This window comes from Larimichthys crocea, chromosome X (genome assembly GCF_000972845.2).
Source record: "Larimichthys crocea isolate SSNF chromosome X, L_crocea_2.0, whole genome shotgun sequence".
Classification (NCBI taxonomy): domain Eukaryota; kingdom Metazoa; phylum Chordata; class Actinopteri; family Sciaenidae; genus Larimichthys; species Larimichthys crocea.
The window spans coordinates 3,650,277-3,667,979 of NC_040020.1; the positions used below are offsets into that span (position 1 = coordinate 3,650,277).

A 17,703-nucleotide genomic window follows, 5' to 3' on the forward strand; every position below is an offset into this window, starting at 1 on the left:
GTTAAAAACATGCAGTTCTTCCTTTTTTCACTTTGTTAATATGAACTGAATTTGGCAGCTGGAAGGTCTCACCATTCAAATGGTCACACTGTTTTCCATCTCTGTTGGATCCATGTATGTGTACGGGATTTCCAGGCTCGTGTTTCTTACTCTGATTGCTTGCACTTAACACTTTAAGCTCATGTTGGAAATCCTTATCGCCTTGCAGGGAATTCCTCATTGAAATGTTCCTCCGGGTAATCACCGAGAGCGACCTGATGAGATCAACCAAACAATAACAAACTTTTTCACCCCACAACATTTAGACATCGATAACATGTAATATACTTTACACAACTTGAACATAATCAGATTTAGGTAGTGTTTTCATGAAATCTTGGCCACTTACAAAGTCAGAGACCGGCTGGCTGAGCAGCCACATGGTTGCCAATCCCTTCACTGTTTTGCTAATGTTAGGGATTGTCCCACCATCGTGGTCCCTTTGTGGTTGGTGGAAGTTGCATAGTGGTGGGAGTTTTGGGCATCCAGGCACCATAGTACTGCAGTGAAAAAATACAGATGACTGATTAATACTTGAAGCCTATGCCATCGTGTGGCATCGGTCAGCTACTTTGGTCCAAATATTTTTAACTATGGAATGTAGTGCCATGAAAAATCAGACTGGAACAAAAACATTTGAGAACATTCATGGTCCCCAGAGAATGAATCAAATACCATAGTTGGTTCACATAAAGTGGTGTTGATCAAATACTTGCAAATACCTGTACTTTGAGTTTCATGCTGAATGCACAAAGATGTTGCTACACTAAGCCTAGTAAACTAAACTAAAACAGCATAAAAAGGATTACCTGTCCACATTCACGTGCAGCATGCTGTGCTGAGCAGGTGTAGATCACCATGGTGACATACTGACAAACTCATACACGGTGGAAAGCTTTTCTGGAATTCCTGACAATGATGAAACAAATAATAAACTGCATTACTTCACATGTTTAGATGACGAATATCAAATAAATTGATTCATGTGCTATGTTAATATGATGTGTACATAAACTTGCACATTTATCATAATTATGATCAAGCTTCTCTTTACAGCCAACCTGTGCCTGCTTGGGGAAAGGAATCCATGTTCAAAAATGTCCAAAATCCACTTCTGCAGTTCAGTTGTCTCGTTGGACTCAGCGTCATTCTTGTATAGTAGCTTAGCACTTATGCACAACTTTGAAAAAAAATGCAGTTCATTAAATATATTCCTTACACAATTTTGACAATTAATGAACATATCGTTTGAATGACCAGCTCTGTTGTCTTTTTAAGATTTAGTGCAATATTTAGCACAGTGATCAAACAGCTTAAAGGGAAGTTTCACATTTTTGGACACATGCTTATTCCTGCTGAGTTTGATGATAATATATCTGTATGTTGAACCTTTTATTAAGATTCTCTCTTCCATGTAATCATCTTGTATAACTAATATGATACTCGATAACACCTGTTAGAGCTTGTTAAGGTTTTTCTTTTAAAGTTTGACACCTTGGGGCTGGTCCGTAACTAACATTTCAAGACATTAGCATGTGATACGGTACATACCACGGAAACATCCATAATTTGTAACAATATCATATACATTATAAACTTAATGAAAAATGGAGACTGCATAAACCTGTGGATGATAGCCCAAAGCCTGAGTCCGTCATCTCTGTAGAGAAGTTCGGCACAGCCTTCAACCCACGCTCAGCAAGTCGTCTGGTATACAGAGGGAGCTGTAGTCATGGTGGACAGTGATCTCTTCAGGATTGTGATCATACCCTCTCTACTGCACGCTGAACCTAGGGAACATGCAAATATGTATATAGTTAGACATTGTAGATGACATTGAAAAAAAAGAAATACTGTTTAGGTATATGGGTGTGTTGATCTTTTGTACCTCTAAAATCCCCCCTCAGATATTAGACGAGGCGAGCTAAGACGTTGATCTGCAGAGTGTAGCGAGTGTGAAGTTTGAGGAGGCGAGGGTAAAGAGGGAACTCTCGCTTAGTGAAAACTATTACTTGTTAAAAAAGTCCAGAATACTGAGATGCTGTCTCATACCAGTGTCTTATTGACTAAAAATACAACTACAGCAAGTTTCAGTATCTCCGCTCGCAGTTCCTTGCTACAGTGGATGACCATGGGCCACATGCGCGCATAGTGACACTGCAAACACTCAGCCAGCAAATGAGTCGCAGCAGGTGAACATTGCTACTGATGCTCATGAAATCTGCACTTCTCAACAAACATCCTTGGCCCATCAACCAAGTTCGCACTCTCAGTTAGGAAGAGAAAGATGCGGATTGTCGTCGGCCTGGAGTCTGCTTCAGCTGTCATGACAGGACAAGGAGATCATTCCATCCAGTACCAGTACTGGTCATAAGAATTTATTGAACATCCATTTGAAATTTGTATGTATATTAACATCCATTTACGTGGATTTGCAGTCCCAGGTTCCTTCTTCTTACCTGAATGGCAAACTGCATCACTTATCATCAAGGGTGTTTTGTGGAGAAGGACAAGGGGAGCCATCAAGTACTGCTTCTTCTCATCAATGACGTTTGGTTCCACTCCATCCAAACGCTTGTAGTCACACAGGAATATGTTGCCTTCCTGTGTGAGATTTGTAAAATGAGAAATGATTTTACAGCATACAGTGTGGAAATTACATATAGGTGAACATGTAAGAGCAACATGCAATTCCAAATTTACATGATTCTAATACAAAGACAAGACAATCACCTTCATTTCATCCTCTAAGCTACACTGGACCATTTCATCAGTGACAGGGAAGTTCCCGGGCAGGGCTGTACAACGTCGGATCAGCATGGGGTTGACACCGTTTAAGAACTGGTAGCCTAAAAAAGCATCCTCCTTCCAATGTTCCTGGACATAGTCTGAAAAAAGAACAATTGTACTTAATTAAAAAACTTTCAGACTTCAGAAAGTCTTTGGCTACCACTGTTGTTGGCTTCATTGTATCCTGCGTGTAAAAACAGAAAAATGGGAAATGTAATATACAAAAGAAGCACAGACACAATTGGACATTGTTTCAAAGTCATTTGTCAGTCAGCGTTTTGATTAAATGCAATTAAATACATAAAGTCATTTCTTTTCCTTCCTTAAAATTAGGAAAGTTCTGCTGTTGATGATACACAAACATTTCCTTCAGTCACATTTTTCCTGTTTAATGAGTAAGAAGCCAATTGACAAGTGTTCTAAAATCTAAAGATTTATCTTATCTCAGCTGTACAAACATTTTTTAAGTAGCATAATGAAATGCAATTGAATATTGATTGATTGAATGAACACAGTTGAATATGTACTATTATGCATAAAGTATAAAATATTCCATTCCGTAACTATTGTGACAGCACTGTACCTGATATCTTAGTCCGTTTGCTCCAGAACACATGATTGATGTCATCAATATCATCCCAGTTCTTCTTGTTGTCATAGTACCCCTGCAGTTTCAGCTCAGCCACCCTAAAAAACAAAAGAGCAGCTTTATTATGATTCCTTCAATCTTTTTGATAGTTACATAGACAGACAGGCATCTGACAGAATTTGAAGACCTCACCGTGTCAAAAGATTAAAGCGAAATTCCATTTTCTTGGTGAAGGAGAAGCGGACCTCAGGGGGCAGAGAAGAAGTGTTGTCTGCCTTTATTGTGTGGGGTATTCCCTCTGCATATACATCCCAGCTGGAAAAGACAGAGAAGATCACAATGGTGAGATACCAGTGTTTGTATGGCTTTAATTAAGGGAATGCAAGCAAAACTTAAATGTATAATGTAATAATGTATACATGTAGTCAAAATTCTGTTGTTACTGGCCATATGGTGGTTACATTATCATTATATATCATGAATATAATCAACCAAAGGTGTAGAAGTTTTGGTGCATGTTAGTTTTGAAGTTGCAGGAAGCCTAAATGTGTATAACCTCTGAGCTCTCACCAATAGACTTCTTCTCGCATCCTCAGCTCCTGCTCTCGATCTAACTTGCAAAGCTGATGTGTTTCATCAAAGACTCTCAGAGCTTAAAAGAAGAAGAACCACAAGGACATCTATAGTTGTTGATGTATACAGTATGTTAGAATGAATTTACTCAGTCCTCCTTGTAGCTCTAGCTCGTCTTTCTTTTATTTCTTTTTATGTTGCTTTATATTCTGTGGTCAGTGAACAGCACAAACCTTTTCCCTCTCTGAAGCGGTGCACCTCGCTATCAGTGATCCAGCGGTAGATGGGGAAGGTATAAGCGTTTCCCTCAGGGGATTGCACTTCCACCTTGGCAGGACACCAGTCATCGCTTATTAACCAAAGAAATGACTGTTTCTGTATTTCTATGAGGAGCAGCTCTCCAATGGAGACGGGGCAGGATATGGTAAACTTAGACACCTGAAGTAATGATAAGACAAAAAGTAGAAAAGTGTATTTTATCGCCCAGAACTACGCTGTAACATCCCAGTAACTATCACACAATTAGTCAATGTATAATTAAACTTATATAAACTAAGTTGAGGAAATGTATTATACATTTAGAAAAGGATATTTCAGACTTACTGCTCCTACTGCTACTCCTCCTAAGAATGCAGTCTCTTCGATGAGCTTCTCACTATCACTCTCACCATCCGTGCCCACCAGCTTCATGAAGACGTTGTTAAAAGTGCCGGCATGGAGGGCCCCAGCAGTGGACACAGTCACTTTATAATCCACCATTTTTCTCTTTGGAAAGCCGGAGAATCCTGGAGGGGATAAAATAATAATAATCATTCTCACCACTGATTAACGGTCACTAAATTAATCAGAGTGCAAAAAATTCTATACAGGTAAGACCAGATCAAAATTTTTGCTAACCTAAATAATTTTATATAGAATCTCTATCACCTGTATTAATGCAATCGAGGTTCTTTGATGAACTCCTTTGGGTGCCGTTTAGCAAGCTGGTGTAGAAAGTCTGCGATTGTTCTTCTGTCAGCAACTAAATTTATATGTTACAGTATTTCCGTGATGATGTGATAAGAGATCATGACACCAACACCTTGGCAAGGATCCAAGGAATAGGTGTCATATTCAGTTATCATTTACATTCAGCTGTACTACAGTTGTAATACGACTTTTGTTTTTCTAAAGGTTAGTCTCTAAGGTCACAACTACCCAGTTATTAACCATTTGAGGCTCCCTCCCTGTTTCAGCGTGTGCCTGACGGTTAGTCCTGCTGAGGACACATTGTAACACATAAACAACATTAAACAACAATACATATTACTGTTGTTTGATATATGTAATGGATGTAAATGTTAAACAACAAAAGTGTTTACCTGTACAGTTTGTCTAAATCTTTTATAAATATTTTATTTAGAACATTTCTCATAGAAAAGACATGTCATTAACAAATGAACATTCAGATTAATCATTTTTATTATTCATTTAATCAACTATAACATGATAGTAACTGATTTCTATAATATAGCAAATACATACAGTACAGACAATTTATGTTAAATGAATGCAAATAACAGTTATGTAATCACAAAAGACACAAATCAAATGTGTTATTTTTAATGTTTCCCATACACACAAACACTCAGTGCCCTCTTTTATGGCATACTTGTACAATCCATTGTTTTCAATACAACAGCCATAAGTTCAAACTTTACAAAGTTTATTATGCTCAGTTCTGTTGACTTGTGGTATTGTTGAGTCTCTGTAATTAATATTATAAAGAGCACAGTCTAGACCAGCTCTGTATGGAAAGTGTCATGAGATAACTTTTGTTATGATTTGGCGCTATTTAAATAAAATTGAATTGAACTGAACTTTGTCAGAAATGTGTAAATTCAATTGGATGTTTACCTGTACCTGAGAGAGGCAAAATATTAGAAATACCACCACTAATGTAACTATTGCAGATGTTGAGAAGAAGATGCGATGGCTGCAATGGAAGTTTGACTGGTGGTGGGACTTGGTTGGAGCAGTGTACTGGGCATATTAGCAGCACAGAAATTAATTTGATATTAATGGCTGCTCTCCCATTAAGTTGTCAACTGAACACTGTAGATAGATCCAACTACATAATTTGAGTTACGCTACTTGACATCTGCTAAAGAAATGACACAATGCATAAGAATTCAGCACCACTCCACACATAACCATGTTCTCTAATGAAGACATCAAGTATACTTGACCAACAGTGTTTTACAGGAGGATGCTTGTGAACACCTGTTCTATTTTTTTCTTTTTTGTCTTTTAAATGTTATTTTCAGTCTATGAAATCAAACTTTTTTGTGCAAAGCTTGTTTAAGTTTTACTCCAGCAATCAACCATGTACAGAACTTTTCAGTACATGTTTTTAGGCTCAGGGTGAGGCTATATTCATGATATTGTACCATCATACTAAGCACAAACTTCTTATTGAGAATCATTACAAAGTTTCAGGGCGTTCCCGTAACCATGTTAATGGATTTTTTACACGATCCGGACAGAGTAGAGTCGTTGTTTCACATATGAAGCAACAACAGGAGACTCTCTGTGTCAGATGTGTTTTCACATGTTGACTTAACTTTACAAACCCAGTCTCAAAATGACGTCACAGCTCTGTGACAAGTCCACGCTAGTTAAACTGCTAAACTTAAGCGCAGATGCTCCGTGTTTAGGTCCCGGCCTTAAACATGGATTGATCTCATAAATGGCCTCTATGAACTCTAAATGACGGAAATAGCGATGGAGAACTCAAATTAATGAACTACATAGAACAATCCTATGGCTGTGCGCTATGGAAAATAAGTCTACTGTTCTATGTAATCAACCCTGGCAAACTTTTATCAAACAAACTTACAACAAATCACAAGCTATTCTTAAAAAACAACAATCTCACAATCAGACATCTAATACATTTTGATACTATTTAAGGGCCTTAATTTTCAGTTGATTTACTACCTTTTAATACTTTTTAATACCCCAGGGACACCCTGTAACAGTGTCAAAAAGTAGACTTGATGGCAGAGCAGTTGTATTGGATTGCTTTAGATCATGCAGGCGTAGCTAATAAAACACCACCGAGTTCCTTACATCAACTGCTCAGAAAAGACAGGCTGACATACATTAAGATAGTTATATTGGTCACAGAAAGCTCAATTTATCAGTGCAAAGCTACGACAACACATAGCAGTTCGTTTTGAGACAGTTGGCTTCAGCTTGTTGATCCATCCATCCAGGATACAAACCCGTTGGAAATTTTCCTTGACCAAACTAGGTAGAACAGGAAACAAACAAAAAAAAGACAGGTTATTACAGGTACTTTTTTTCCCTCCGGGAATTGCATATATCCGTTATAGCACAGCCCTTCAACAATTAAGAAACACCTTGATGTAATATGTATAATGCATTACAAAAAGTGTGTCAGGCAAGTCGTCAATGTCAGAGAAGACAAAAGACAAATATGAAATGTGAGTTTGAGAGAGAGAGCAAATGATTTTGCATAAAAGAAAAAGAACTTGCCTCCAGTTAATGCAAAAACTTTTCTCTGTATAAGGGCCTAACACTATATGTTTATGCGCTCACTGTTAGTACAATAAGAGTGCTACCTTTTTGTGTATATGGTCATACTCGCTGTAATTACTGTAGATACACTTTCCAATACAACACACTGCAATCCAAAACACCACTAACTACAGACTCAAAGATTAACATAAAGTTAATTTGGCACATCTCTGACACATTCTGAACAAAATGAGACATCAAACTGAAATATAATACTGCAAGCTAAAACAAAGGACCAGTGTCGATACCGGTTGTACAGTGTTGGATTCTTACTTTTCCTTGTGTGTTCTTAGATGGTGACAAGTGTGGTTTCACTACAACAATGTCTTTTTTGCCAATCAGACCTGTATGAACAATACCTGAACTTGCACAACTACAGGAAGAAGATGCAAAGAATGATGAAAAAAACCCATATTTCCTTGTTGGGTGTCATCGTACTAAAATTTAATACAGACAGTTTAATTAAAACAATGACAAATGACTGTCACTGTCCACCTGCGGTACACCTGTATAATGGGAAAGTGCAGCCTGTTATTCTAATGCGTGGGGTACTGCTATGTCTAACCACAGAACTGGTTTGACTCAGTTCAACTTATCATATGTTGTTTCATCGCAAGTGTGAACTCAAGTGTTTGACCGTCTTTGCAAAGAATAAAGCTACCAAAAGACATTACTTCAGACTTCACAAATTAAACAAATCAGAAGTGGCATCCCTTGATTGATTGGATTTAGAAACAAGAAAACAATGCAAATATTAGTTTCTCACACGAATATACACTGCTCAAAAAAATTTAAGGAACACAATGCCACATCATTAATGGAAATAAAAATGATCATCCTACAGAGGGCTGAATTCAAAGACGTCTCCAAAATCAAAGCAAAAAAATGATGCGGCAGGCTAGTCCATTTTGCCCAAAATTTCTTTGTAGCAACTCATAATGGTACTCAGTAGTTTGTATGGCCTCCACGTGCATGTATGCATGCCTGACAATGTCAGGGCATGCTCCTAATGAGATGACGGATGGTGTCCTGGGTAGGGATGTAACGATGCATTGTAACACGATTAAAAATCAGTACATTTCACAACAGATTCACACCGGTTGACAGAAAAAATGAGTTGCAATGCTTTGCGAATGCGAGAGAAGTAGGATATGTTCTTTTTTTAAAAATTAGAAATAGGTTACGTTATCTTAAAAAAAGTCACTGGTTGGTGATTCATTTGTTTAATGTCAGATGTCAAATCACGTGACTTTACGTCACTACGTAGGTACGGAGCACAGAACGAGGGAAGACATGGCGACGGTAGAAAACAGCTTTGAAATAGAGGACGCACCGAGCAGTTTTAAATCACCTGTGTGACAGCATTTTGGTTTCCCTATATACACAAATATAACCGTGAGAAATGGACAGACAAAACCAAAACAGCATGTAAATATTGCAAGAGACTGCTGACATAGCGGCAACACGAGCAACATGCAGCAGCATATTAGCCGCCACCACAGTGACAGGCAAAGTAACGTTACGCCATCTCGTGAGCGAAAATTGCACATTACATCAGTTATCACTAGTTTACTTGTGAGATTGTTTTTAAAGAAAGGAGATATTTTTCATGTATTTTGTTGTTTAAGATGACCATGTAAGTTGCACTTTTTTATAAAAGAATACAAACTGTTTCTTCTTCTTCTGTTAAAGTTTCTGTAAAGAAAGCACCTAAGAATTGTTTCCTACAAATAAAAAGATAATTTTATTTGGTCATAATTTGTCTGTAGCTCATTTTGATAAAAAAAAAAATAGTATCCCTCCCAGATCTGGACCAGGGCATCACTGAGCTCCTGGGCAGTCAGAGGTGCAACCTGACGGCATATGATGGACGGAAACATAATGTCCAAGAGGTGTTCTACTGGATTTAGGTCAGTTGAGCATAGGGGCCAGTCAATGGTATCAATTCCTTCATCCTCTAGGAACTGCCTGCATACTCTGGCCATATGAGGCTGGGCATTGTCGTGCACCAGGAGGAACCCAGGACCCACTGCACCAGCATAGGGTCTGACAATGGGTCCAAATATTTCATGGTGATACCTAATAGTTGTCAGGGTGCCGTTGTCTAACTTGCAGAGGTCTGCGTGTCCTATGCCTCCCCAGACCATCACTGATCCACCACCAAACCGGTCATGCTGAATGATGTTGCAGGCAGCATAACGTTCTCCACGGCGTCTCCAGACCCGTTCACGTCTATCACATGTGTACAGGTTGAACCTGTTGTCATCTGTGAAATCGCAGGGCACCAGTGGCAAATATAGATCAAGCTGTAGCTCAGTTTATCAATGCAAGGCTGCTATGAAACACACACATAATATAATGCAGAGGTGTCCAAACTTCTTTTAAAGACGGACAGATTTGACAATGTGAAGATCCCTGGGGGCCAAACTATTATTTTAATTATTATTACATATATTATATTTTAATAATTATTAAACTAGTATTTTAAATGTTCTGTAACAATTATATTTTCAGTGTCATGATTCTGTCTTTTTTTTCAAAAATGACAATGTAACCAAATATAAGCCAATCAGACGTGAATAAATCTAAAAACAAGTTCTGCCTTTCTTCAGTCAAATGCGGGCCGTGGGCCCCATGAAATCTGACCGCAGGCCGTGATTGGCCCCTGGGCCATACTTTGGACATCCTGAAGTAATGTTTACATAATAATATGATGTATAATAACATACAATATCCCAGAAAAAAATAATTGATGGTCACATTTTGGTCATGAAAGATACATATGTTTATAGGAAACTTCTCAATGTAGCAGCTGCACATTTTGTATTTTACATTCATAATGTTTTTTAATGAGAGGCCCTGGAAATTCACTAATGACCCAAAAAGATTTAAGATGTGGATTATAATTTACAGCAGTCAATTTATTATGCATTTCAATTTATTAACCACAGTTAAATCAAATAGACTGCTTACAATCACAGATCAGTTAAAAACATGCAGTTCTTCCTTTTTTCACTTTTGTTAATATGAAGCTGAATTTGGCAGCTCAGAAGGTCTCACCATTCAAATGGACACACTGTTTTCCATCTCTGTTGGATCCATGTATGTGTATGGGATTTCCAGGCTCGTGTTTCTTACTCTGATTGCTGCACTTAACACTTTAAGCTCATGTTGGAAATCCTTTATCGCCTCGCAGGGAACTTCCTCATTGAAATGTTCCTCCGGGTAATCACCAAGAGCGACCTGATGAGATCAACCAAACAATAAAAACATTTTCCCCCCCACAAACATTTAGACATGTTAATATACTTTACACAACTTGAAAATTAATCAGATTTAGGTAGTGTTTTATAAAATCTTGGCCACTTACAAAGTCAGAAGGTGGCTGGCTGAGTAGCCACATGGCCACCATTCCCTTAACTGTTGTGCTAATGTTAGGGATTGTCCCCAGCATCGTTGTCCCTTTTGTGGTTGGTGGAAGTTGCATGGAGGTGGGAGTGTTGGGCATCCAGGCACCATAGTCATACTGCAGCGAAAAAATAACAGATGACTGATTAATACTTGAAGCCGTCGGTCAGCTACTTTGGTCCAAATATTTTAAACTATTGAATGTATTGCCATGAAAATTTAGATTGGAACAAAAACATTTGAGGACAGTCATGGTCCCCAGAGAATGAATCCTAATACCTTAGGTGGGGTTCACATAAATGGTTTTGAGAGAAATGTCTAAACTTTCTGACAGATTTCTTTTAAATTTGCCATCTCCAGCAAAATGTTTTGTCCAGCACTTTGGTTTATGATCAAAATACCTGCAAAACTGATCACACTAGTCTCAGATGGACTTTGCGTTTTGTGCTAATTTACAAAGAGTTGCACACTAACATAGTAAACTAAACTTGTGATGCAGAAAACTGAACTGCAAAGCCTCATCAATCCATTCTACAAAAATAGCATTAAAACAGCATAAAAGGATTTACCTGTCCACCATTCACTGCAGCATGCTGTGCAGAGCAGGTGTAGATCACCATGGTGACATACTTGACCAACTCATCTACGGTGGAAAGCCTTTCTGGAATTCCTGAGAATGTGAACAAATACATAAACTGCATTACTTTAAGATGTTTAGATGACACAAATAAAGTTTGATTCATGTGCTATGTTGTTTAGATGACACAAATAAAGTTTGATTCATGTGCTATGTTAATATGATCTTACACAAACTTGCACATTTATCATAATTATGATCAAGCTTCTCTTTACAGCCAACCTGTGCATGCTTGGGAAAGGAATCCATGTTCAAAAATGTCCAAAATCCACTTCTGCAGTTCAGTGTCTTGTTGGACCTCAGCGTCATTCTTGTAGTAGTAGCTCAGCACTTTCTGCACGAAGCTTTGACAAATATGGATGAGTTCATTAAAATACATTCCTTACACAGTTTCCATACACACTGCAGTAGTAACAGATTCTATTGTAAGACAATTTATTGGACATATCTTTAGAATGATCAGCTCTGTTCTTTTTAAGATTTAGTGAAATATTTAGCACAGTGATCACACAGCATAGTGGATAGTTTCACATTTTTGGACACATGCGTATTCCTTCTAAGAGTTTGATGATAACATAACTCTATGTTGAACCTTTTATTTAAGATTCTCTCTTTCCAATGCAATCATCTTTGCATTAACACAAATTATTATACTCTGATATCACCTGTCAGAGCTTGTCAAGGTTTTTCTTTGAAACTTTGACACCTTCCATGTGTAAGTTTGGGGATGCCCATAACTAATTATTTCAAGACATTAGCATGTCAATTACTGTACATACCACTGAAACATCCATCATTTTGTAACAATATCATATACATTATAAACTTAATGAAAAATGGAGACTGCCTATAATACCTGTGGATGATAGCCCAAAGCCTGAGTCCGTCATCTCTGTAGTAGAAGTTCGGCACAGCCTCCACCCCACGCTCAGCGATGTCTTCTGGTATACAGAGGGAGCTGTAGGTCATGGTGGACAGTGATTTCTTCAGGAATGCGACCATACCCTCTCTACTGCACGCTGAAATCTAGGGAACAGTCAAATATGTATATAGTTAGACATTGTAGATGACATTAAAATAAAAGAAATACTTTAGGTTACCTCTGATAAAAGTCCCCCCTCAGATATTAGACGAAGTCGAGCCAAGACGTTGATATGCATAGTGTAGCGAGTGTGAAGTTTGAGGAGCTGAGGGTAAAGAGGGAACTCTCTTAGTAAAACTATTACTTGTTAACAAAGTCAGAAATATTGATGCTTCTATACCATTGTCTTTCTATGAAAAAAATACAACTACAGCAAGTTCAGTATTCTGCCTCGCAGTTACCTTGTACAGTGGATGCACCATGGGCACATTGCGCAGTAGTGACACTGCAAACACTTCAGCCAGCAGATGAGTGCGCAGCAGGTGAACATTGTACTGATGCTCATGAAAATCTGCACTTCTCACAAACATCTTGGCCATCAACCAGTTGCACTCATCAGTAGGAAGAAAGATGGGATTGTCGTCGGCTGGAGTCTGCTTCAGCTGTAGAAGAGGACAAGAGAGATCATTCAATCCATTACCAGTACTGGTCAATAAGAATTTATTGAAATCCATTGAAATTTGCATTTATATTATATCCATTCAATGTGGAGGTCAGTTCACAGCTCCTCAGTGTTATGCATAAATCTTGGCACTATTTTTACTCCTTATATTTTTGTCTTCTCTGTACATCTATAGTATTGTATGTTTGTCCGTTCCTTGGGAAGGGATCACTCCTTGTCTGAAAGACGGTAAGTGTCTTATATTGTACAGTTTGATAAAATAAAATAATATCACTTGAGTTTGCAGACTAAACTGTGAGCCTGTCAAACTTAGATAGGTAGCTGTAGAGTAGGCTGTACTCTTCATGTTCATGTAGGAACAAATGAACTGCCTTTACTAGCAGAGAAAATGAATTATTAGCATTTGGGTAGTAGAATCTTCCTGTTGCAGGTGATCTTCCACTTTGAATATTAATACTACGATATTATTGTTAGAAATATTTATGTTGCTACTCTTACCTGAATAGCAATTGGCATCAGCTTATCGTTAGGTGTTTTGTGGAGAAGGACAAGGGGAGCCATCAAGTACTGCTTCTTCTCATCGATGACATTTGGTTCCACTCCATCCAAACGCTTGTAGTCACACAGGAATATGTTGCCTTCCTGTGTGAGATTTATGAAATAAGAAATGATTTTACAGTATACAGTATGGAAATTACATATAGATGAACATGTAAGTGCAACATGCAATTCCAAATCTACATGATTCTAATACAAAGACAAATCTAAGTCAAGACAATCACCTTCATTTCGTCCTCCAAGCTACACTGACCATGGAGGGAGACCATTTCATCAGTGACAGGGAAGTTCCCGGGCAGAGCTGTACAACGTCGGATCAAAATAGGGTTGACACCGTTTAAGAACTGGTAGCCGAAAAAAGCATCCTCCTTCCAATGTTTCTGGACATAGTCTGAAAAAGGAACAGTTGTACTTCATTAAAAAAACTGTTGTTGGCTTCACTGTATCCTGCGTGTGAAACAGAAAAATGGGAAATGTATTATACAAAAGAATCACAGACACAATTGGACATTGTTTCAAAGTCATTTGTCAGTCAGTGTTTTGATTAAATGCAATTAAATACAATTTTTTCATGTGCAACGCTTAAAATTAGGAAACTTCTGCATGTTGATGATACACAAACATTTCCTTCAGTCACATTTTTCCTGTTTAATGAGTAAGAAGCCAATTGACAATTAATTGTTCTAAAATCTAAAGATTTATCTTATCTCAGCTGTACATTTGTAGCTGAGTCAAGTAGCATAATGAAATACAATTGAATATTGTTTCAATATTGAATGAACACAGTTGAATATGTATCCAGTATTCCATTCTGTAACTATTGTGACAGCACAGTACCTGATATCGCAGTCCGTTTGCTCCAGAACACATGATCGATGTCATCAATATCATCCCAGTTCTTCTTGTTGTCATAGTACCCCTGCAGACTCAGCTCAGTCACCCTAAAAAAACAAAAGAACAGCTTTATTATGATTCCTTCAATCTTTTTGATAGTTACATAGACAGACAGAATTTGAAGACCTCACCCTGTCGAAAGATTCAAGCGAAATTCTTTTTCCTTGTTGAAGGAGAAGCGGACCTCAGGGGGCAGAGAAAGAGGGTCATCTGCCTTTATTGTGTGGGGTATTCCCTCTGCATATACATCCCAGCTGGAAAAGACAGAGAAGAGCACAATGGTGAGATACCAGTGTTTGTATGGCTTTAATTAAGGGAATGCAAGCAAAACCTAAATGTATAATGTAATAATGTTTACATGTATTCAAAATTCTGTTGTTACTGGCCATATGGTGGTTACATTATCATTATATATCATGAATATAATCAACCAAAGGTGTAGGAGGTTTGGTGCATGTTAGTTTTGAAGTTGCAGGAAGCCTAAATGTGTATAACCTCTGAGCTCTCACCAGTAGACTTCTTCTCGCTTCCTCAACTCCTGCTCTCGATCGTACTTGCCAAGATGATGTGTTTCATCGAAGACTCTCAGAGCTTAAAAGAAGAAGAACCACAAGAACATCTATAGTTGTTGATGTATACAGTATGTTAGAATGAATTTACTCAGTCCTCCTTGTAGCTCTAGCTCGTCTTTCTTTTATTTCTTTTTATATTGCTTTATATTCTGTGGTCAGTGAACAGCACAAACCTTTTCCCTCTCTGAAGCGGTGCACCTCACTATCAGTGATCCAGCGGTAGATGGGAAAGGTATAAGCATTTCCCTCAGGGGATTGCACTTCCACCTTGGCAGGAAACCAGTCATCGCCTGTTAACACTGTGAGTCGCTGTTTCTGTATTTCTATGAGGACCAGCTCTCCAATGGAGACAGGGCAGGATATGGTAAAATCAGACACCTGGAGTAACGATAAGACAAAAAGTAGAAAAGTGTATTTTATCGCCCAGAAGTACACTGTAACATCCCAGTAATTAGCACACAATTAGTCAGTGTATAACTAAACTGCATTTTAACAATCTTATATAAACTAAGTTGAGGAAATGTATTATACATTTAGAAAAGTTATAATTTAAAGTTAAAATTTCAGACTTACTGCTCCTATCACTGTAGTCCCTTTGATGAGCTTCTCGCTATCACTCTCACCATCCGTGCCCACCAGCTTAATGAAGACACTGTTTAAAGTTGTGGCAGTGACACGGGTGCCAGTGAACACAGTCACTTTATAATCCACCATTTTCTCTTTGTAAAGCTGGAGAATCCTGGAGGGGATAAAATAATAATAATCATTCTCAGCACTGATTAACAGTCACTAAATGAGTGCAAAAAAGTATATACAAGTACAGTATCATGATGAAAAGGTCTTTTCTTACTTATCAAAGACAAAATAACATTTTTTGCTAACCTAAAATTTTATATAGAATCTCTATCACCTGTATTAATGCAATCGAGGTTCTTTGATGAACTCCTTTGGGTGCAGTTCAGAAAGCTGGTGTAGAAAGTCTGCGACTCGTTCTTCTGTCAGCAACTTAATTTATAGCTTACAGTATTTCTGCAATGATGTGGTAAGAGGACATGACACCAATACCTTGGCAAGGATCCAAGGAATAGGGGTGGAATCAACCGGTGTTATTCTGTTATCATTTACATTCAGTTGTACTACAGTCCTGATATGACTTTGTTTTTCTAAAGGTTAATCTAAGGACACAACTACCCAGTTATTAACCATTTGAGGCTCCCTCCCTGTTTCAGCGTGTACCTGACGGTTAGTCCTGATGAGGACACATTGTAACACATAAACAACATTAAACAACAATACATATTACTGTTGTTTGATATATGTAATGGATGTAAATGTTAAACAACAAAAGTGTTCACTTGTAACTCTTTGTTATCAGGCTGCTCTAATAAGTCTCTTAGGACTTTGCAGTTAATTCAGAATGCTGCTGCACGTGTTCTGACAGGAACCAAGATCAGAGATCACATCTCTCCCATTTTGGCTTCCTTGCATTGGCTACCTATTAAATCTAGAATAGAATTTAAAATTCTTCTCCTTACTTACAAAGCTCTTCATGGTCAGGCACCACCTTATCTAAAAGAGCTCATAATACAAGTCACAAAGTACATTTGCCTCAGGGGCCTTTACAATCTGTACCGGGAGTGACACCCTCTGTCCTTAGACCCTCGGTTCGAGTGAGGAAAACTTGCCCAAAAAAACCTTTAACAGGGAAAAATGTGGAAGAAACCTCAGGAAGAGCCACAGGAGGGATCCCTCTCCCAGGACGGACAGACGTGCAATGATGTCACGTGTACAGGACAAATCAACACAAAACATTTGTACAATGACTGATAAAATGACAGTGAATTATAATGAATGATAAAAATGATTACAGTAATACTGTAGATATGGTAGTATATGACAGTAATAATTATGTAGTGGGCGTCATGCAGGATCACAGCAGCAGCCACGATCCACGAGAACCTGCTGGACGACAGAGCACAGAAACTCTCGGGGAAGTTGGTTAGATAACATGCATTATGAGACATGTCCACAGATGGAGAGATATGGAGAGATATAGAGTATAGATTATATTATAGAGAGAGTGAGATATAGAGAAATATAGAGAGATATATATAGAGAGAGATAGATATATAATATAGAGAGAGAGAGTAGATATAGAGAGATGATAGGAGAGAGAGAGAGAGAGAGAGGAGAAGTTTTCGGAGGGAGATTGTGCCTCTTCAACACATACCGTGCCTGGTAGGCATAACCCTCGTGGGGTCCCCGGCAGTGTAATCCTATGGCAGCTAACCAAGGGATGACCTAGGCCGCCCTAACTATAGGCTTTATCAAAAAGGAAAGTCTTAGTCTATTCTTAAAGGTGTTGACCGTGTCTGGCTCCCGAACCAGAAAGGTAGTTTTGTTCCACAGAAGGAGCTTGATAGCTGAAAGCTCTGGCTCCCAATCTACTTTTGGAAACTATAGGAACCACAGGAAACCCAGCGGTCCTGAGAGCGCAGTGTTCTAGAGGGTAATAAG

General features: G+C 38.3%; 1 protein-coding gene and 1 pseudogene across 1 annotated transcript; both read right to left on the minus strand.

The window, feature by feature from the left end:
* Positions 1-72: 72 nt before the first annotated feature.
* Positions 73-4,764, minus strand: LOC113746520 (hydroperoxide isomerase ALOXE3-like; annotated as a pseudogene).
* Positions 4,765-10,473: 5,709 nt separating this feature from the next.
* Positions 10,474-16,201, minus strand: LOC109137379 (hydroperoxide isomerase ALOXE3). The gene is made up of 15 exons (XM_027283133.1): positions 16,097-16,201; positions 15,760-15,925; positions 15,360-15,564; positions 15,124-15,205; positions 14,746-14,868; positions 14,558-14,661; positions 13,945-14,111; positions 13,661-13,804; positions 12,942-13,142; positions 12,719-12,805; positions 12,475-12,644; positions 11,841-11,962; positions 11,551-11,651; positions 10,944-11,099; positions 10,474-10,816 (listed from the first exon to the last, which is right to left on the minus strand). Exons 2-15 carry the CDS (start codon positions 15,898-15,900, stop codon positions 10,637-10,639), a joined length of 1,983 nt encoding a protein of 660 aa, XP_027138934.1. The 5' UTR covers positions 15,901-15,925; positions 16,097-16,201; the 3' UTR covers positions 10,474-10,636.
* Positions 16,202-17,703: the final 1,502 nt, after the last annotated feature.

Coding starts and splice junctions, on each gene's coding strand:
- LOC109137379 (XM_027283133.1), bottom strand. CDS start 15,900: ATGGTGGATTATAAAGTGACTGTGTTCACTGGCACCCGTGTCACTGCC. Junction 14,112..14,557: donor CAAACGGACTGCGATATCAG/GTACTGTGCTGT, acceptor TTCCTTTTTCAG/ACTATGTCCAGAAACATTGG. Junction 11,652..11,840: donor CCTTTCCCAAGCATGCACAG/GTTGGCTGTAAA, acceptor TCACATTCTCAG/GAATTCCAGAAAGGCTTTCC.